The sequence below is a fragment of the Panthera tigris genome, chromosome D2, assembly GCF_018350195.1.
Source record: "Panthera tigris isolate Pti1 chromosome D2, P.tigris_Pti1_mat1.1, whole genome shotgun sequence".
In the NCBI taxonomy this organism is placed as follows: domain Eukaryota; kingdom Metazoa; phylum Chordata; class Mammalia; order Carnivora; family Felidae; genus Panthera; species Panthera tigris.
In genome coordinates this window covers 17,357,573-17,379,072 of record NC_056670.1, presented here as the reverse complement: position 1 = coordinate 17,379,072, position 21,500 = coordinate 17,357,573, and the positions used below count along the sequence as shown (strand labels likewise).

Here is a 21,500-nt window from a genome sequence, read left to right as displayed (position 1 = left end):
AAACAAAACAGGGTAAAAGGCCCACCATTTGAACCCAGGTACTCTGGCTCCTGAGTGAATGCTTTCATCTCAGTGTTACCTCTCATCTGAGTCTGAATTAGAAATCCAGAGTCTAGACTTTTGCTTAAAAAAAAAAAAAAAGGCAAAATAAAGCATGGATACACAAAAAAACACGACTGTGACAAGTTTTTTTGCATCAGGATTTGGAATCAAGATTTTACATGGAATAGTCATAGAATTTGAGAACTGAAGGTAATCTTAGAGATAGCTTAATCTTCAACGAAGCTGTTAGTAACTGGCAAATTAGCATGATTTCCAGGGCTTTAGAGCTTAGTGGTATTAAGATTCAATGCAAAGAGGGGCGCCTGGGTGGCTCAGTTAAGTGTCTGACTTCAGCACAGGTCATGATCTCGTACTTTGTGGGTCCAAGCCCATGTCAGGCTCTGTGCTGACAGCTCAGAGCCTGGAGCCTGCTTTGGATTCCGTGTCTCCCTCTCTCTCTCTCTGCGCCCCCCCACTCATGTTCTGTCTCTGTTTCTCTCAAAAAAAAAAGATGAGTAAACATTAAAAAAAGACTGCACGCGAAGATCGCTTTTCTTGTGTTATTAGACTACTTCTTTTCCAAGATAGAGTGTAAATACGATAGCCTGCTTCCAGGGAGAAATCCTGCCAAGGCAATTCGATGTAGTAATTTTGCCTTATCCTTGACACTAGCTTGCTCTCCTATGTGATAAATACAGGAGTCAGAATACAGAGGGCGTTCAGGTTCAAGGTGAGACTGGGATCAAGGAGTAAAATGGAAGTTGAAGGCTATAAACAAGCTAACTGACGTACAGTTTTTTAAAAAGGTGGAAGTAAGTTTTAGGCTGAGGAACTTTGAGTTAAAATACCACTGTAGAATTTTGCCCTTTGTAAATAGGAGGTTGCAGTGTATCTGACTGAAGTGTTGCTGTTTCTTACAGTGAAAAAGGCAACAGTGTTCCTGGATATGATTTTTTGGTGAATTCTGTCTGGCCAGAAATTGTACGAGGATTAGAAGAAAAACTGCCTTCGCTTTTTAATCCTGGAAATCCTGATGCATTTCACGAGGTACTTTTCCTCCATCATCCTGATTCTCAAAGATATTAATCAGAGGCTTGAGAAAAATCATGCTTTCTGCACAGACTTCGTACTGTGCTTTGTTAAAAATAAAAATCTGAGTTTGTGAGTGAGCATTTCCTTAAAATACACAAAATGTTTCATCCAAGTAGTAGTCTCTGATACTGTTGGGACTATATACTATAATTTTAAAATGCAGAGTAAGGTTCAGCCTAGGTACCAATGTGACAAGATGTGTATGTATGCACATCATTTTCTCAGTTTTTCAAAAAGATCCTCGAGACCATTAAAAGCCAGTCCCTTTGCAGTGGTTTTCTATGGAAAATTAGGTTTGCAAATGTGTACGGTATAATTTTAAAGGAAAACAAGGTATTGATTGGATTTTAAAATCCTCATTAATTTGTAGTGTATAGAGGCAGACGGTAAGGTGTGGTGAGCCTGGGGCCTGCTGGCCTTCAAAACAGACGAGAAGACACATTTGGAGCCATAGTGTCACAGAAATACCACTTCCCTGTTCCGACTAATTGTGCGACGTGACAGTATGCTGAATCATGTGATCACGTGGTATCGTTTTCAGTGAATCGTGTGACAGTGATTTTTATTATTTGAAAACAGTAGGGCTTTTAAAAATAGACCCCAGAAGCAGAATGATACAGCGGTCTTAAGCATTCACCATTTAAGACCCTTTACGTTTTGCTGTCCTCTGGAGTTGTGCTGATCACGTTATGCTCAGGAGATGTTTCAGCTCAGAAAGGAAACTTTCTCGCAGAACTTTGACTTTGGAATTCTAAGCCAGTCCTTAACGTGGCTGGGTCTGTTTCCAGTGAGCACAGCGTCGGTCAGTTCCTTTCACAAAATGCTTTCAGCTTTCAGTCTGGCTGTGACGTGCTTCTCGTGAGGAGAGAAATATCTCGTGTTCCTTTAGCATCTCGTCGTGTGCAGAGGTCTGTCTAGTTTTATCCCCAAAGGATGAATAATACCTTGGTCTCAACTCCTCAACACCTCGCCCAACCAGTTGAAAGAAATGAAAAGCCTGTAGTGTGGAGTGAACTAAAATTCCTGCCCAAGCGCAGACGTGAGGAAGTTTCGGTGAATGGTTGGGTGACCCAGAAGGATATGGAGTGTCCCCACATGTTCCCCATAGAGCCTGGGCCCTGGGGGGGGGGGTGGGGGGGGACCAGGGGACCCACGGAGGAATGCGCATTTCCAACAGCTGCGGTTCTCTGCTGACCAACCAGGGTGCTGTTTGCTCTATTTCTCAGCTTTGTCTTTGGGTAAATTCTCTGTGAGCCTGAATAGAAGAGGAAGCGTCATCCTTCAAATGATAATAACAGTAGTTAACCTGGGAGGGTACTTTTGTGGGTCACGTTAAAGAATACAGTTTTAGGCACAGCGCGCGGGTGATGAACGTTAAGTAAGTTTCAGCCACGGCTCTTCATGGTGTTGGTAGCTCCCCGTCCGTTTTTGTGCTGTCTGGTCTATGGAGATCATGTGATGGCTCACCTGCTTTGGTTCTTTCCTTTTAAAAATGTTCTACTCCTTCCTCTGGAGTGGCAGTGACAATTATACCACTTAATTTACTGGCTCTGCCAGTTCCAGTGGACGAGGTTAGGGGTGCCGAGAATACGAGAGCTGTCGTTTGCAGAGCACTGGGTTTCCAGGGAGGCTTGCTGCGTAAAACCTCGAGCGTGTCACCGACCCGCTTTGGGCAGTACCGAATTTTCAAGTCAGGACCTCGGACGGGCGACCCCTTTCAGGTCTCTGTCAGTTCCGGAAGCTACGAGTCAGAGTGTTCTCCTTCTTTATCTTGATTACAGTTTTCCCTGTATGTGCTCGTTCCTGGTTAGTTTGCTCACAGTGAAAATTCCGCCTGTTCTTATTTTAGAAATACACCGTAAGCATGGATTTTGTAAGAGCATTTGAACAGCAGTGTGGAACACAGGCCAGCGTGAGGAGATTAAGAGCACATCCCGCCTATCACAGCTTCAGTAATAAGTGGAACTTGCCTGTTTATTTTCAAATAAGGTCAGTGATTTATTCCTCCCCCCCCCCCCCTCCAGCCTTCTGAAATGGGACTAGAATACCAGGTCAGGGTGTTGCCTCCAGGAAACAGTCCTCGGAGATGATCGTGCCGTTCCTTGGGAAACAAGATCGAAAGTGGGAACGTGCAAGAAGTGTCGTCATTGCCGGCGTTCCGGTTGGCATGACAGAAAAACCATTTGGTAATTAAAGGGCTGAGGACCCCGGCCTCGGACCGAGGTGGGCCCCGCGCCCAGCTCCGTCCTCCTGCGCTCCGTCCGCGGCAGCCTGTCCGTTTTGCCCTTCTCCCCACCCGCCTTCGTCAGGCAGCAGGCCCGGCCCACGTGGGTCTGTTGTTGGCTTCTCTGTGCTGGTTTTTCCCTGAGAGTGGGGAGAAGCATATTCTTCGCAGCTGGTTCCGTCAGTCGGTTTATGAGAATCCTAGTTATTATTTTGGCCGTCTCTGACATCTTTTGGATGTCTTTGACATCTGTGACATTTGTTCTCTCTGTTCTGGAAAATGGTGACACTTCTAACAGATGTCGTGACGATACCACGTACGTAAATAAGTGCTTTCATAAACTGGGGACATTTAGGATAACTCTTAGCAACATATGTTCTGTTAGAAAAACAGACGAAAGCAGCCATTTTTGCAGAGTGTCTTGAACGAGGTCATGGTAAGTTCCTTCATCGAATGACATTAACTGGAGCGTTTTAGTTAGGAAGGTCTGGAAAGAGTTGCAAGCTTTTTGTTGAAATCGCTGAGTGCTTTCATTCATTAGGATGCAGTCCTTTTCCCTAGAGTTCTGGGGGGAAATTACAGAGGGGGAAATACGTTAAGGATTAGGTCCCTTGATTGTAATTGCTTGCCGTGATTGAGAATGTATGTAATCATCTTCTGATAATGAAATCACAGCTACCAGAATGTTAGTGAGGCGCCCTTGCTCATACCACACTGTATTTTATGCTTAATTTTGCCAGCGTGACATCACCACGTAGCTTGTCTCTCAGTAGGATATGAAGGATTTGTTCTTCTAAGGTATTCATGGACTGCACTGGGAGTGGTTGTTGCAGGGTAATGAAGATCAGCCCAGGGCAGGAAGCCCTTTTGATGCAGGAGCTGAATTTAAAACAGTGAAGTATTCTTTCACAGTATAAGACTGCAATAGAGGGGCGCCTGCGTGGCTCAGTCGGTTCAGGCCCAACTCTTAATACCAGATTAGGTCGTGATTCCAGGGTCATGGGATCGAGCCCCTCATCAGGCTCAGTGGTGAGCATGGAGCTGGCTTAAGATTCTCTCTCTCTCTCTCTCTCTCTCTCTCTCTCTCACTCTCTCACTCACTCTCTCTCACTCTCTCTGCCTCTCTGCCCTTCTCCCCTGCTTGTGCCCTTTCTCTCTAAAAATAAAAATAAAAAAAATAAAATTGGGGACTAACACGTATGTATATATGTATGTATGTACGTGTGTGTGTATATATGACCGCAGTGGAGAAGAAATGTCTAGCATTTCTTCTGTGGTCCGGGTTTGAAGTTAGATTGCTTTAGACGTCCAATACTGTGACATCACATAGTCCTGCCTGCTGCCTCCAAACTCCTCTTCCTAGTCATTTCCCCAGATCCCGTGACCCCACCCTTGGAGATCCTGCACTGTCGTCCCCCTCCCCGCCCCTCCCCCCTCCGGACTTGCCCCCCCTGGAGCTCTGGTGGCTGTTACGGGGCGTGCTCTGGGCTCGCCAGGCCGGACGCCACAGCGACAGCACAGCCTCCCCTCAGCCGCCTCTCACGGGGCCGGCAGCCGAGCTGGGTTTAAAGTCAGCCAGTTCCCTGAATGATTTTGTACGTCCACCAGATTTTAACAGTAAGCAATCAAAAGGATCGGTGAGCCTTTCTCTGTAAACCATTTTACTTAAAATTTGTGAAATTTGTAAAACATCGCATCTGAGTTGCGAAGTGTGGAACTTGTATTCACTTATGTTTGTTTTTCCATTAAAAAAAAAATAAGTTCAAATAATACTTTGTAGGACTGCCCTATTGATTTTTACCAGGCGTCACGTTGTTTACTCTGAGTGACGACCAGAAGTTTCACAAACATGACTAGGGTCAGAGTTACATTGTGAGGGGATTCACTTCAGGGCCATTTAAAGGAGGCCCAAGACCCATGGGGTGGTATACTTTGACATGTTCGTAGGGAGGAACGTGAACATTGCTCTCTTGGGAACAGGCTTACGCCACTGGTCTGACGGTAAACCTGTATCCCGTCATCCTAGGAACCGAGGTGGCCCTTCCAGCCAGCGCCATCCGGGGGTGCACTTGAACCCCTCGCTGTTCCCGATGCCCTGCCTGGCCTTCATGTCACTTGTTCCCGTAGGTGTAGTAGAAAGCAGGTTTAGGGGCGCCTTGGGGGGGGGGGGCTCAGTCGGTTAAGCGTCCCACTATTGATTTAAGCTCAGGTCATGATCTCGCCGTTCATGAGATGACAGCACGGAACCTGCTTGGGATTCTCTCTCTTCCTCTCTCTCTGCCCCTCCTCTGCTCACGCTCGCTCTCAGAATGAATGAACAAACTCCAAAAACAAGAAAAAGGTTTACGATTCAGTTTCTCACAGGAAGAAAGTAAATGCAAATATGACCCAGTGGTCTCCAGTGCAGTGAGCCGGTGGCTCCGCAGAGACTAGGCTCAGTCCCTGAAATGCCGTAGGCTAAGTTCTCCGCCATCTTTAATTGAAGTCTTTCTAGAATATTGTATACTCCCGGGACATTCACCGTAGATGTATTGCATTCAGTACATGCTGAACATAATATATCTCCTCCTAGCAACGTGGGCTTTCTGCAGCATCGACGCGCTTTCCCTTTGCCCCGAGTACGCGTGTGTGTGGAGTAGACGTGTGCCCCGCGACGCTTTGGATACTACGGGGCAGAGATTGCAACGCCCGGCAGTGTTACCTTCGCCGCTTTTATTTTTACGGAAGCGCTTTGCGATGATTGCATACCTGTGGCATGCGTGGAGGGATAGGTCTAGAGGCCTCTCCCAAACCCAGATTTCAGAATGTAGAAACGTCCTGTCTGGGGTCGCCTCTGTTACAGATACCCTAGCAAGCGCCGTGGGCATCACACGCGCGTGGACCAACTCCAGCGCGGCTTCTCAAGGGTCCCCAAGGTGGCCTCTCCCTTTTTGCCGTTTTCCAAGAACGACAGTACCTCACCTCAGTCCTGGAAGTTAACTGCCCAGCAGAGCTGCGCGAGGGGCTGCTGCTGGGCTCCCGGCTGGGGAGGCACAGCTCTGCCAAGTGACCTGGGCAGTTTTACTTCCATGGGTCTTTCAGCGTGGTTGCACGGTCAGATGGCTGTGTCGAGGCCGCGACATAGCACCCGTGCCTCTCACTGGCAGGTTCCCCTGGGCAGTAGGAGGGGGCTTCCTTTCCCAGGGGAAAGCAGCCAGCTCTCGCGATTTGGGGCGGCCGGGGGCCTGGGGCTCTGGGCCGTGTTGCACGTTCATGGAGGGCACGGCCGCTGCTCTTGGTCTGATGTGCTGTTCCTTTCACCCTCCAGACAGATTCCTTAAGCTCAGGCTCTGAACTGCTTTGAAAAAAATGTGTACTATAAAAAACCCAAAAGGCTCAGGGAAATTAATCTTGAGCGGGTGTCAGCATGTGTTGCCAGCAAGGGAACTAGCAGGTGACGGGTGTGCTGGGGAAGGTCCGACGGCGGAGGTTCCGTAGTTGGGACCCGATGCCACGTGCACAGCTTGTTTCCAAAACACAGCGTTTTAATGTCACACAGCCCTGAAAACGTGCCCACGCAGTTACTAAAATGGAATTCTGTGACGGGAGAAGGCGCTGCCTGGTGGGCCAGCTGACAACCCAGGAGGACTGACCCGGGAGGCGGGGGCCGGACAGCACGGGAGGCTGGGCAGCAGTGTGAACAGCACACGCAGCGGGCTTTTGTACTGTTCACCGGCTGCTCGCGGTGACTTTTCTCAAACTGCAAACAGATCCGGAGTCCAGCCTTCCCATTCCTTACTTTAGAGACGTTTCCTTTTTTCCCTACGGCAGCGTGAGTCAAGGTGGATCGGAGATCCCGCTGTCTTGTGGCCGCGAGGCGACGACACCGAGTACAGCCACGTGGGCCTGGCCTGACATGGGCTCCTTGAAGGCGGTCTAACCGGGTGGTTTGTTTAGTTCGAAAAACACGGGGTTGGTTGTGATTCCAATCAGCCGCAGATAACAGAGAAGCCCTGCCTGACGGTGGCTTAATCGGGAGAAATTTATTCCTTGCTCAGTTGAAAACAGTGGGAGAATGGGCCTCCTGGGGCCGGCCGGGCATCTGTAAGGGTGTCTTTGGGACGCTCTTCGAGACAAGCCAGCGGAGGAAGTTCCTGTGGCTCAGGAGGAAGGGAGAACGGGTAGGTAAAGGCATGCAGCAGCAGCATAAACCCTATTCTGTGCTCTTGTTTTTCTCTCAGATTTAGAGAGATCGCAGGATCCTTAGAAGCAGCACTTACAGCTGGGTTGGAGGACGCTCCAGGTAATTTCCGTAAAGCGATCAATGGCGGATGTCACGCAAGGGGTTAAGCTCAGCGCTTACCTAAGCCTTCGTTTTCTGAGGGTACTTTCACCTTCTGTCACACAGTAGGTGAAAACGTAGCTTAAAAACACGGCTCAACCTCTTTTTTTTTTTTTTTCCTAAAAGGCTAAAAGTATATTTTTTGGTCCATAGAGCTTCTTTCCTTATAGAGAGGATCAAAAGAACGGACTATTACGCAGCCATAAAAAAAAGAACAAAATCTTGCCGTTTGCAGCGACACGGAGGGAGCTAGAGAGCGTAATCCTAAGTGAAATAAGGCACTTGGACAAAGAGAAATACAATGTAATTTCACTCATAGGGTGGAATTTTAGAAACGAGACAAATGGACAAAGAAAAAAACGAAACAAACCAAAAAACACAGACTCTCAGAACAAACTGGTGGTCACCGGAGGGGAGGGGGGTGGGGCGGAGCAGGGGTGAAGTAGGGGATGGAGACAAAGAGCACACGTATCTCGAGCACCGAGCGATGTATGGAAGCGTTGAATCACTATGTTGTACACCTGAGACTAGGACAACACTGTATGTTGACTCCACTGGAATTAAAATAAGATTGAAAATAAATGCTTTAAGAACGTAAGAAGCAGACCTCAGTTTTGTCTCTGAATATAACCTGTCACGGGGGATTAGCCCCTGGTGATCAGCGCTTTTTATAGAAAACTGGATTCCATCTGTTTTCCTCCCAGGCTAAGGTAAAGCGTCAGGATGGCCTTTACCTCATGGGGGATGATTTACAACTGGGGCTCCTGCCTCAGGCCTCCTGAGCCCTCGGCCCCAGTCCTGGGACACTGGGCAGGTGACAGTGGGTGGTGGGTTGCAGACAGGTTTGGTTTCCTTAACAGCCTCATTGATCTTGTGTCTTGTAGTCACTCCCAGTGGCCGCTCTCGTAAACGCACGGCTGTTTCGATAGCCACACAGGTCTCTAGGCCACTCCCACTTAAGTTTCTGCTCCCTTCTATGTAGCTAAGTCAGCCTGACTGCACCATTTTAGGCTCCAAGGTGGTTTTTCGTCTGTCTTTGCAAAACATGGTCCTAGTGATCGACTTCCTGTATGTAGCGAGTTCCGATAGAGGAACAGAAGAGCAGACAAACGAAACTGGACAAACTCAGAATTGTAGTTGAGACGCCTGCAGGGGACCACTCCAGCTTGGGTTTGTGGACTTGGTACAAAATACCTGTTGACAAGTGATTGCCGAATGCCATAGATGTTCAGTCTCAAACATCCAGGAGGGGGAATTGTGTAAAATTAGAAAAACGCACTGCCTCAAAAGATGACACAGCATGGATTATGGCCGCGTTCTTCACTCTTGAATTATGCATCGGAACTATTAGAATTTAGCTGGGAATTGCCTGAGATTCTTTACGTGTCTGTCTGTTTCTCTAGCTGGCAGTTCGTTTTGCCTTTTGGCTTCTCACAGAACATGGAGCAGCCTTCAGAGGTGCTGGTCGGACGAGATGTTCTTGCCGGTGCTGGCGCATCGTCTGTGGAGGCTCACACTGCAGATTTTGGCTCGCTACTCCGTGTTTGTCAGCGAGGTGAGGGCTGGCCGCGTAGCTCGTCCAGAATCACGACCGTTGGGAATTGGGGGGGGGGGGGGGGGCATCTCGGTGGCTCATTCGGTGGAGCGTCCCGACTCTGGCTCAGGTCACGATCTCGCGGTTTGTGGGTCCGAGCCCCGCGTCGGGCTCCATGCTGACAGCTCGGAGCCTGAAACCTGCTTCAGATTCTCTCTCTCTCTGCCCCTCCCCCCCTTGCACTCTGTCTCCCTTTTAAAAATAAATAAACATTGTTAAAAAATATTAAAAAAGAATTAAAGAGGGACACATGGGTGGCTCAGTTAGGTAAGCATCTGACCCTTGATTTCGGCTCAGGTCATGATCTCACAGTTGGTGGGTTCAAGCCCCGTCAGTCAGGCTCTGCTCTGATGGCACAGAGCCTGCTTGAGATTCTCTCTCCCTCTCTCTGCCTGCCCTCGCTCATGTGCACACTTTCTCTCAAAAATAAATATTAAAAAAAAAAAATTAAAGATCCCTTAAGCTAAATACGCTAAGACTCTTAAAGGCCAGGCTGTCATGAGAGGTCATTTGGAGGACAAAAATCGACTCATTTCTCAAGTCTGTATCCAGTATTTGTTTCCTTTTTCTTGCCACCGTTGCCTGTATGGGTGTCTATTATCCCATTGTCCGTGCTTCCTCTTGTGGAAAAGCACTGTCCCGACAAGCTCATTTTCCCATCTCAAAGCCAGAATCTTCGAGATGCCTCGAAATTAAGACAGAGATGCTCATTTTAATGAAAATGAGTAGAAATAAAAACATACGCATTTTAATCATATTTGGAAGTTTTAAAAAATCGTATGATCATCTGGACTAAAAGGTAATAAAATTAATTAACCTTCCCTTCATTTCAGAATACCCTCCTTTTCTCCTTGTCGAGTAGTTGACTCTCTTAAGTATCCGCATCCCTGTGAAGATGGATTAGGTGTCGCGCACACAGCCGTAGCGGTGATCGTACGGGTCAGCCCTGAGCACCCAGGCAGGCCCCGCGCCAGCGTCTCGTGCTCAGAGAGGCCCTGGCCCCTCCTGGACAGTCGCAGGGGACAGACAGACGTGCAGCCTGTTCACTGTGCGTGATGAGTATGAAAATGGGCCTAGGCGTGCGGAAGTTGTCAGGAAGGACGGCGTGACAAAGCCTCAGCTATCAGAAGGAATGCAGTCTTGAGTTGGAGAGGAGAGCCCGGCTTGTCTTGCAGGGTCTTCTAACGGAAGGAGCACAGGCTTTCACGGCAGACAGACTGAGGTTCTGCCACTTTTTTTTTGTTGTTTTTTTTAAGTTTATTCTGAGAAAGAACACAAGTAAGGGAGGGGTAGAGAGAGAGAGAGAATCCCAAGCAGGCTCTGCACCGACACGGGGCTCGAACTCATGAACCGTGAGATCAGGACCTGAGCTGAAATAGAGGTGGCCACCTAACCTCCTGAGCCACCCAGGCGCCCCCAGGTTCTGCCACTTTGAAATTTTGTGGCCTTGGGGGACTTAGCTCTAGGGGTCCCGGATTCTTCACCTGTGAAATGGCAAAACGGTTTCCATCCGTGAGGAGTAAAAAGGGATCTGTTGACCAGATTGTTGACGGAAGTGCCTGGCAGATTCTGGGAGCTCGGTGGAAGCTAGTTCTCTTTTTCCCTTCCGCCTTCCTCTGCTCAGAAGGGTTCTTTTTTTTTTTTTTTTTTAATTTTTTTAAGTTTATTTACTTATTTTGAGAGAGACAGAGACAGCACAAGTGGGGGAGGAAGCGAGGCAGAGAGCGAGCGAGAGAGAAACCCAAGCAGGCTCCGTGGTGTCAGCTTAGAGCCCAATGTGGGGCTGAAACTCAACGAAATGTGAGGTCATGACCTGAGCTGAAACTGAGAGTCGGACACTCAACCGACTGAGCCACCCAGCCGCCCCCCCCTTTTTTTTTTAAATTTTTTAAGTTTATTTACTTTGAGAGCAGAAGGGTTCTTAACAGACCCCCCTGTCCACCAAGCGGTTTCTGAAGACCCCTGTGCAGTTGATTCCGGGGAGGCAGCGGGGTTGATGTGATTCTTCGGTTAGGCCTGAGTAGGCTGGGTCCTGCATTCTTACCAGCCAGTAATTCTCAGGTCTCCAATAAATTATTTTGCCTCCCATGTTCATTATTCCGTTTTTTCCTTATGCCGGGGGTACTTCTCTTTGATTTTTCCCTTGTAACAAATCATTATGCAAGTAACACTTTTGTTGATACTATTTGAAACATGGTGAGGTTTGGATTGTGCTTTTTTTATCCTTATTAATTAATTATAATTGACATTAGGTAAATTTACCGAGCAAACCTGGTAAATGATTTACCTAGTTGAGCTAACGAATTTTTCTTTAACTGTGATATTCCAGAAATTAATTTTCGTTTCGTTCAGGGACCTGTTTTGTTTTTTGCCTGTTACTTTTCATCACCAGAAAGTAGACGCGAGCTTAAGGAGGACAAATGTCCGTGGGGTTGTAGTTTGGCTTTGTTTCTCCTTGTTGTTCTTTCGTTGGTAAACTTTTACTGAATACTTTGCAGATGGTGGGCCACAAAACTTAATGCTCAGGTATGTGGCAGGTGGAAAAGTAGTTGATCGTTGAAACGGTTTCTCAGCTTTTACTCAGGCCCATCTCTAATGAAAGTGCCAAGGATATTAAAAAACCTTTGGTAACTGGTGGCAAAGAGCCTTCAGTTACCCAGGGAAACAGTGAAGACCAAGCAAGCGGCCCCGCGGAAACAAGGCCCGTGGCTTCCATTTCCAGTACGCAGCTTATATACGTGGTCGCCGACCTGGACAAGCTTCAGGAGCAGGTAGGCCTGTGTCCCAGGACAAGTCCGGGGGCTCGGTTCGGTGTTTTCGTAGAAAGTGACATGTGCGAGGGTCTGACCCCATCTGGCCTCATGGGGCTTGGAATCGTGGGGCCCAGGGCCTCCCGGAGAGCACAGGTTCACCCGCGCTCCGAGCGGTCTCTCCAGCTTTCCCCCGCAGGGGGGGCTCTCTGCCTCCTTGCTTGTCAGTCTAGTCTCATATTTTGTGAAACTGGGGGGTCTCTGCTGCCTGTTCAGTGTTCCCGACACAAGTGACGAGTGAGCCATGCCCCACTGTTCACTAGCTCCGCGTTTTGGCATGATCGCTGGCGGGTTGGATTTTAACGGGTTGTACCCGCACTTGACCACGTATTTCCTGGCAACAGTTAACCTTCGCGTGTACTTTGAAAGTGAACTGTGAAAACTGCTCCCCCTGTTTTCTCTGGGGATGTCCACGTTTGGGGCCTTTATCATTAACAGGGCTTTGTGGGCCAAATTTGTGTTTGAGTGCTCTGATACGTTGAGTCTGTTTTCTGCTGGTCTTTGTTTGGTATCGGTGAAAGCCACAGAATAGAAAATGGTTTTGCTTCTTCCCTGGGCCTGTTAATAGCCGGGGACTGCTGTTTCCCGTGTTGCTGGATTCTGTTTTAGTGAAAGCGTTAAGAATTTTGCTTTCTTCTGATGAAAATTGTAGGAAGTCTTGAGTTTAGTTTCATTTTTCATTAATAGTATTTTAGAGTTTATAGGTGCAAGTTGAATTGCCTCTTCCTTTGATTTATAAAAAAGTAACCGAATATATAAAGTGCATGTATTTATTTCAGCTTCCAGAACTCTTGGAAACAATCAAGCCAAAACTTGAAATGATTGGCTTTAAGAATTTTTCTTCTATCTCAGGTAAAAATGAATCTTTAGACTCAGCACATCTCTGAATAAGAAATAGTTTAAAATAAAACTTTAGAGCCTGTAGCATATATTTAAACTACCATTTTCTTTTCTAGTTGTCAATCCTTGGTTGTTTCTATATTCTGTTCTGTGATGATAACTTCTCCAGATGAGATATTTTGTTTAATTCTAATAAGTTGATTTGATTCGGCTTATTGTTGTACACTCTCTAAGTACTGTGACAGTGTCTAAAATAAAATTCGCACCCGGGCTTCAGTAAGTGGCTAAACTCAGTCTCTGTGTCTGGACAGCAGCCCTGGAGGACTCCCAGACGTCTCTGTCCGCCTGTGCTCCTGCCTTGAGTGACAGGATCATCCAAGACTTAAGTGAGTCTTGCTTCGGCTACCTGAAGAGTGCCCTAGAGGTCCCCAGGCTCTACCGAAGAACCAATAAGGTCAGCACTGTTCCCTGGAAAGCCTTTTGAGGTGGGGAAATACATGACAGGAAAGCCACAGAGGCAGGGGGTTGTTGAGCAAGACCCAGAAATGAGTGCACAGGGGTAGCCCAAGGCAGGCCTGCCCGGCCTCCTCCCGAGAAGCCTTATTTGTGAGAAGGGGACTCTGCAGGTGGATGGTCAGCTGCTTGGTAATTGGACTCACACAGCACGGCCTCTTCCCGGATTCCCTTGGCCTTAAGGAAAGATGGTAGTAATTTGAAAAGAAAGCTTTTTAACAGATATATATTTTTAATGTTTTTTATTTATTTCTGAGAGAGAGAGAGAGCGTGAGCAGGGGAGGGGCAGAGAGAGAGAGGGAGACACAGAATCCGAAGCAGGCTCCAGGCTCCGAGCTGTCAGCACAGAGCCCGACACGGGGCTCGAACTCACAAACCAAGAGATCGTGACCTGAGCCGAACTTGGACACTCAGCCGACTGAGCCACCCAGGGACCCCTTAACAAAATATTTTTAACTCCTATACTTTGATTCTTGTATCTGGAAAAAAATGAATCGACCTTGCTCCCTTCATATCGTTCTAGCAAGTACCTGCTTTCTGCTGTTCTGTAACTCGAAAAGATTCAAAAAGCTGCATCAGGAATATGAAAAGCATCTCTGAGATGAAAAGGGTGCGGGCACACTGGGGTTTAAAATCGAATTCCCCCGTTGTCTCATTTGGCAGAAAGGCGCCTTGGGGAATTCGTTTCGACCAGAGCTGTCGTTTCCGTTCCTGAGCTCTTCTTTCTGTGCATTATACGCACCTTTCCTTCTTGCTACATCTCGCTTAATTTTCCATCAAATTTTCTTTTTTCTCCAGTTGTAGAATTGGGTGTCAGGCAGTTTAGCACCAAAGTGATTTTTGGGACCTGTTGTTTTGGAGCGTCCCCGGAGTTCCTATGCGTCCCTGGTTTGGGGCGGTCTCTGTGTGCCGAGCACGGGCATCTTGACCGCCCCCCCCCCCGCCCCCCCCCCCCCGCCTGCGTGACTCGGTGCTCTGGAGGCAGTGAGTGCTCAGCGGAGGTGGACAGAGTCTCCCTTGTGGCTCTTCTTTTCCTTTTCCCAAAATCTGGGGCGTGCAGTAGGATTACCGCTTCCAGCAAGAGGACTTTGCCACCTGATTTTCCCTGTCTGGTCTGCCCTGAAGCTCCCACTTCAGAGCGGGAGAGAGAGACCTCCTCTGTATTCCTAGATACATTTCATTTTCTTTGCGGAAGCTACCAGCTTTCCCGTCTGGGGTATTGACCAAGTGCTTGCGGGTCAGATCCGGTGTGCTGGCGGTCAGATGCTGTCGTTTGCTCTTCTCCAGAGTAGGCACCAGTGTCCTTGTTTGCAGACGAAGAAGCTGAAACAGAACCAATTACTCGCCCTAGATCCTTGCGTCTCACTCTGTTGACCAGCAGCATTAGCATGACCTGGCGGGAGCCCTTTAGAAATGCACGGCCTCAAACACTGCTCTCCCGGCCCCCGTAACCGCGCACTGCAGAACTTGTTCTCTCTGTCCTTTTCTCTCTCTCTCCCTCTCTCTCTCTGGCTCTAAACATTATTTTCCCTTGCTGTACTCTTCCTGACCCCTCCTGTTCTCAGATATCTTTCGGGAGACAACCTTAGTGTCACTATTGGGGAGGGATGGGGTTCGTTCATGTCTCCAAACTGGCACATTAGTAACATCCTTCCGAAGTTTGAATAACTCTTTTTTTTTTTTTTCCTATACATTTTTTTTCAACCCCTACCATCATTACTCCAGGAAGTGCCAACCACAGCCTCCTCTTACGTGGACAGTGCCCTGAAGCCATTTCGCCAGCTTCAGAGTGGGCACAAGGATAAGCTGAGACAGGCAGTAATCCGACAGTGGTTAGAAGGCGCCCTCTCTGAGAGCACTCATAAGTAAGTACCTTAGAAGTAGGCCATCCCGGACTTGCTTAGGGAAGCCCCGAGTCAGAGACCGCGGAGGCCATCGGAGGGTGGCACGTGGCTTGTTGACGACGTCAGATGGCCGCGTCGCTGGACGGGTCGGGTGCAGGTGCTCACACCTGAGTTGGTGGCTGAGCTGCTCTGGCCCCACCCCCCCCCACCCCCCCCCCCCCCCGCACCTGGAGTGCGATGGGCCACCTGCCCCCCAGCCGCCCAGGGTTCCCCTGGCCCCGCACCTCCTGGGTCAAGGACTTCTTGGAGGCGCAGGCACATCCCACTCCCCCGGCACGCCCAGCTTTTGGTGTGCAGGGTGCGTTTCACGCGGCCCTCTTTCTGCAAGGCCAGGCACACGTTTTCCCGTAAGATCCGCTCTCTCCTGTGTCCACAGTGGCTCTGCTCGCGCCAGATAATCGAAAGCGCAGACTGGCGAGACCACTGCGGCCAAGGAAGAGAAAACACACGTTCTGAAGCCTGATTGTAACTGATAAACGTTCAGTATCCAAGACCCTGCAACCCGTGAAAATCTCAGGAGGTCTTCGGGATCCCTTTGGTCGAATGCCTCTTCGTTTCTCATTTAATAGACTTTTCCCCAAATGCCGGCATTGAGTTATGTCAAAAGCATCTTACTCAATTTTGCTATTGGATTTTGTTTAATTATTTTCTGATGGTACTTGATTTATTTCAATTACTTCTGAGTTCAGGAACATTTGTGGCTTAATTTAGAACATAACAGTGAATTAGAGTCTTGTTTTTGTGGGCAAGTATATACTAAGCGCCAAGTAGCCAGCTTGTAAACAAAGTTTTGAAATACAACTCCTTTATAATTTGCAAATTATATTGAGAGCACTGTGAAGGTAATTAGTGTTATTTAAAAATTTGAAAGCTTTCCGTTCTTAAGATGAACTGTTCCTAGAACTGACCGTAAATGAATCTGTTACTTGCACTTGGGGAATGAGCTCCAGCTGTTGCCCCCTTCGAGTAGGAAAGATCATTTGGCCTTCGATGTTCTCTTGTTGGTATCCGGGATGAAAATTGTAAACAGAGTTCACGTATGTATTTCATAAGTTCTGAGGGATTGTGATGCTAGGGTGTCAAGGCTCCTTTTTTTCAGTCTTAAGAAACATTGGTCAGTTCCCCATGGCCGATTTCTTTTATTGGAAATGAGTGTTGGTCTTACGAATCTCTTGTGTTGGCCCACCAAGCCAGTCGGTCTGGGGATGCACGCTAGCCCCTCGGTCTCACCAGTAAGCGTGTCTTGTGCCCAAGGTACTACGAAACTGTGTCCGACGTTCTGAACTCGGTGAAGAAAATGGAGGAGAGCCTGAAGCGGCTGAAACAAGCCAGGAAAACCACTCCCGCCAACCCCATCGGTCCCGGTGGCGGCATGAGTGACGACGACAAAATCAGGCTGCAGCTGGCCTTGGACGTTGAGTACTTGGGAGAGCAGGTAACCGCCGAGCCGTCGTCTGGTGCCTCACGTGAGCCCGGACGTGCTGCCGAGGGCGAGCGTGTCCTCCCGGGGCTGGAGGGAGGGGTCAGGGCCCCAGAATACTTGAGGGGAAGGGATGTGCGTAACGAATACCGGAAATTGACCAACTGGTCTTTGGTGCAGTTGGCGTCCGCTTGGCTCATGGAGCCCACTGGAGGGGCAGCTCCCAGACGGAGGCGGCGTCCTTTCTGTCCACCGCCAGGGAAGTGCCTGACACGTAGTCAGGCGGTTAGAATAAGTAGAGAAGCATTAGCCCGTGGATCTCTCAGTGTGGCCCCTGAGAGGTCGTCTAAGCCTGACCTCTTTGCTTCCCTGGCCGAGTCTCCTCTGTTCCCATAAAGCACAGGTTTTGGAGTCCCAGCAGGCGCAGGAGCATTGCTGGACGTGGTGTCACTTAGGAGGCAGACGTGGGTTGCGTGCCAGGCCTCTCTTCACACAGGTGACTCATTCAAGGATCAGGAAAGTTCTCTTGTTCTTGAGAAGCTGGCTTTCTAAACTGTTTAGGGTCCCCATATAGCACACACCCTCCAGGAAGATCTTGCAGCTGGAGGAGAATTTCCATCCAGAAGTGCTTGCTTTTCTAGCTGACTGAGGACTCTTGCACGTCAGGGTCCTCCCTGGAGATCTAAATTCTGCTGTTTTGATGTGAATTTAGAGATCTATCCCGGCGGAAGTCCGTTGCCCTATTTCTCTCTCTCATAAGAGAAACTTGCAGTCCTTTTACAAACCAGACAATCTGGTAAAGAAATATGAGGAACAAAGAAGCCAGAGAAAGAGGGGGGGTGGGGGTGCAGGAAAAGAGACGGCACTCCTTGGTCGCCAGCCCCCAGAATGAACGGCAGCACGCCGACAGATGCTAAATGCTTGGTGTGGGTTTTTCCAGATTTTCCTGTGCGTGTGTGCGCGTGTGTGTTGCCGTTAACAAAAGCGGGCACGTGGTTTGTCACCATTCGGTTACCACGGCAATCCACGGTAGTTGCTCTGCCACAGCAACCACAGTCCCTCAGATTCTAAGAAAATCTGTCGATGACCCGTGAAGACATTAAGTGCTCAGGCACTTTGTGAAAACTCTCCACTTAAAAAATAGTTCGCTTGGTGATTTCTTTTCGTGCGCCTCCTTTGCAGTCCACAAAAGAGGCTCTTCCCCTGGCAAGAGCCTGATCTGATGGACTGAGATAAATGAACATACTGGCGTCTTTGAAGGTGCAGTGTTTAACCCCCAAAAGCGAAGCTCTGCAATAAGCAGATCCTTCCTGTGAAGGGAGAAGGCTCTGCCAGCCTTTGGGGAGCTGCCCTTTTCAGATTCCAGAGAGGATCGGGGTGACATCCCGTGTGTTCTTTATGAGGCTCTTTTGTTCGCGCTCAGCTCACACCGCGGTGCCTTTATCCGCTCTCGTGGCCTTTGCAGATACAAAAGATGGGCCTGGCGACAAAGGACATAAAGAGCTTCCCGGCCCTCGCCGAGCTGGTTGCCGCCACCAAGGACCAGGCAACGGCAGAGCAGCTGTGAGCATCTTGGAAGAGCCCGCGGGGAGGGGAAAGCTGGACATGGAGCCCGAGGGGAAGACAGTGGCTCTGTCCTCGGGCCCAGTCTCCGCGGCCAAGAAGTGCTTCCACGGCGCCCGGCGTCTCGAGCAACACGCCAGGGCAGCTTCTCTCCGCACACTGGGGTCTCCTTTCGCCCAGGACAGAACACAGAAGCCTTTTTCCGTTGTATGGAAGATAGTTTTTAAGACACTTGAAACTTTCTACTCTAGTTTACAGAGCAAATTATTTTATTTTTATTGTAAATCTTAGCGCGGAAGAGCTGATTTCTAAAATACGACTAAAGTGAATATATACATAGGACTCTGGAAAGCTGGGCCCGGGCCCCGACCCCGCTGTCGGAAGCGCCCGCCCGCCGGGGGTGGGGGGCGACCGTGTCGGATGGCTCCCCCTCCTCCGCCGGGAAAGCCGGTGCGCGCGGTGACGCCTCGTGACGCCCTGAGAGAGGCGGCAAGGGGCGCCCCCTCCGTTCTCCCCCTGGGTGCTCAGCGAGAGTGCTCCTGGTCACGCTGTCCCGGCAGGAGCTGGAACCTGTAGGAAGATGCATTTCCTGAATAAAAGAAGTGTCTGCCAGAAGCACGTGGGCTCGTGTTTGTGAATCCGGTGCGGGTTGAGTGCTCTGGCCGGGGGGGTGGCGTGTCGGGCACGTTTCCTCGAGGGCACCTGCCTCTCGCTCTCCTCAGCGGGTCCTCCTCCTGCAGGTGTGGGAGGCGACAAGGCCGCGGCCCTCGTCTCGGGAGGGAGAGGCCGCAGGGATGTTGGGAAGAGGTAGGCCCCCGAGACGGGCCGCCGAGGCAGGGGCGCTTCTCCCTCTAGCCTGCGTTTCATTGCATCTCCGTCTCCTGGCCCGGAGGTCAGCTCCAGGGAGAGCAAGGAAAAGTAAGCGATCGGCAATCAAGAAAGCAGATCCGGGCGCTAGCAGAGATTTTGTCTGTATGTGTGTGAGCGCAGTGATGAGGCAGCGCGGGGAAATAGGGAGCGTGAGAGGAACCCCCGTAAAAGTGGTGAGAGCAGCGGCTTCGGGTGCGTGTCCTCCCCGCCTCTGCGGCCGTGCGGCCCCGCGAGTGTTCGGGGCTTGCACGCTGGGCCTGCCTGTGCTCCCCTGGAGAGCCGGTGCCCCAGCCTCAGCACTGAGCCCTGCCCCGGCTGGAGCGGGACTGACGGGTCGGTACTGGGAGTCCAGTCAGACCCCGGCCCGTGGGTGCGAGAGCAGAAGGGATTTGGCATCAGGCTTGGACCTCGCGGTGCTGGGCTCGTAGGCAGCAAGGGGCAGGGGGCAGCTGGGAAGGAAGCTGGACGTGAAGTGAGAGAGGGCAAGGCCGACCTGGAGCCAGTGGGGATAGATTGGCACCCACGTTTGTCTCTTGCCGCCCCCACCCGCGTCCCCCAAGTTCAGCGATGGGCCTGCAGAAGTTGAGCTCGCGCGCCCGGCCCAGGATTTGAGGGAGGTCCAGCAGGGCCCGCGCGTCGTGCCGGGAGCCGTGTGAGCCACCCGGTGGCTGGGCCTGCGGGAGCTTCTGAGTGCAGACATGCCCTTGTGGGCAAGGCAGACCTCCCACCTTGCCCAGTGGGGAGCTCTGGGAGCTCGGAGTGGAGACCCAGCCCTGCCAGGGTGACGAGACCTGCCTACCTGCCGGTGGTCCCCCGGGTTAGCCACATGGCTGAGCGCCTCCCTCCAGTCCGACGCTGGTCAACAGTAGCCCCAGTGTTTCCTTTCTCCTTGACTGCTCTTTCTCGTTTGTTTCAAAACGTGGTTGACAAGGATACAGTGTATTAGCCCCTCCAACTCCAGCCGGCTTATCCCCATTATGGAGGCAAGGAAACAAATTAAGGAGTTAAAATAGTTAAATGGAATTTAAATCCAGGGAAGATGGTTCCAGAGTCCAGGTTGCTCAGCAGCGGGTAATTCTCCCCCCTTGATATGAGCATCGGAACAGAGGGGCTGATCGGGCAGGGTTGGGGCCCAAGGCGTCCATTTCCCGGACACCTGTCAAGCCCCAGGCTCGGCCTGGGTTCAGTAATAACCACATTTCTGGGCTCGTTCTGGGCGACGCCCGTGTTGTCCCACTCCTGTGTCTAGGCTGAAGAAACAAGAACCTTTAGTAAAAAGCAGAACGTTCCAGAACACTTATCCCTGGCTCCCCAGAACGTCTCCTTCATTTAATGTGTGTTTTCTGAGCTTTGGCTTGAAGAGTCATAATGGAACAAAGTTTATAAAGATGAATGATACATTTTTACAGTAAAACTATAATAGTGTTTTACTTTATATCCTACAGAATCTAAAAGTCTCAAGCAGAGGAGTCTTTCTGGCCAACTGGTCATGTGGTACCAGGGAGGCAGGGGATGAGTGGGTGGGGGTGCTCCACACAGTCCTCAGGGACCCAGGCTGCCTGCAAGGCACCACCTCCATCCTGTGGCTTCCGTGTTCCCCCCCCCCCCCCACCGGGGGTCACTTCCTGTTAGTTCCCTGTGGCTGTTGTAACAAATTACTGCAAACGGGATGGCTGAAAACAACAGAATTCTCTTCCCTCCTGGTTCTGGAGGTGGAGTCCAAATCAGGTGTCGGCTGGGCCACACTTCCTCTCCCCCTTGCCCGTCCCACTTCTCGTGGCTCGAGGTGTCCCTCGGCTCATGATGGCACAACTCGGCCTCGGCCTCGGCCTTCACGCAGCCTCCTGCTCTTCTCTGTGTCTCCTCCTCTGTCTCCTACAGGAGCTGTGCCGTTGGATTTAGGACCCACCTGCGTAATCCGGGAGGCTCTCGTCGTGAGATCCCCAACTTAATCGCATTTGCAAAGGTCCTTTTGCCCAGTAAGGTCACATGCACAGATTCCAGGGGCCAGCATGTGTGCGGACCTTTTTGGGGGCCCACCATTTTGGCCTCTGCTGCAGCCAACCAGGAAAGGAAAAGCACATGAGGGCCACCCGGGGGCAGGGGGGGTGGGCTGCGGCCCTGGCGGGGAGAGCTCCGCACGGTCCAGGGGCTGGAAATGGGTCTAGCTGTGTGTCCAGGAAGAAGAGAAAAAAAGCAAATTTTAGAGCTTCTTCAGTTACACACCCCGGTGTCCTGTTGGGGGTCTTTGCCAGTATTTCTTTGCAGCTCCCTGGAACTACTCTGTGGAGTTGCCCTGTGAGAGCC

The 21,500-nt window shown here is 50.2% G+C and overlaps 1 protein-coding gene across 4 annotated transcripts in view; it reads left to right on the top strand.

Annotated features, from left to right (window-relative positions):
* COG2 (component of oligomeric golgi complex 2) overlaps positions 1 to 21,500 on the top strand; it is a 54,728-nt gene that overhangs the window by 27,189 nt on the left and 6,039 nt on the right. The window contains exons 9-18 of one of the 4 annotated variants that reach the window (XM_042960140.1): positions 963 to 1,089; positions 2,984 to 3,123; positions 7,579 to 7,640; positions 9,083 to 9,234; positions 11,847 to 12,044; positions 12,863 to 12,935; positions 13,238 to 13,377; positions 15,162 to 15,301; positions 16,595 to 16,775; positions 18,226 to 18,938. In XM_042960140.1, coding sequence (XP_042816074.1) covers positions 963 to 1,089; positions 2,984 to 3,123; positions 7,579 to 7,640; positions 9,083 to 9,234; positions 11,847 to 12,044; positions 12,863 to 12,935; positions 13,238 to 13,377; positions 15,162 to 15,301; positions 16,595 to 16,775; positions 18,226 to 18,327 — 1,315 coding nt within the window. In that variant the 3' untranslated portion in view covers positions 18,328 to 18,938. Of the gene's footprint in view, positions 1 to 962; positions 1,090 to 2,983; positions 3,124 to 7,578; positions 7,641 to 9,082; positions 9,235 to 11,846; positions 12,045 to 12,862; positions 12,936 to 13,234; positions 13,378 to 15,161; positions 15,302 to 16,594; positions 16,776 to 18,225; positions 18,939 to 21,500 lie in introns of those variants that run through there. The other 3 variants (XM_042960138.1, XM_042960137.1, XM_042960136.1) reach the window with 3 other exon arrangements.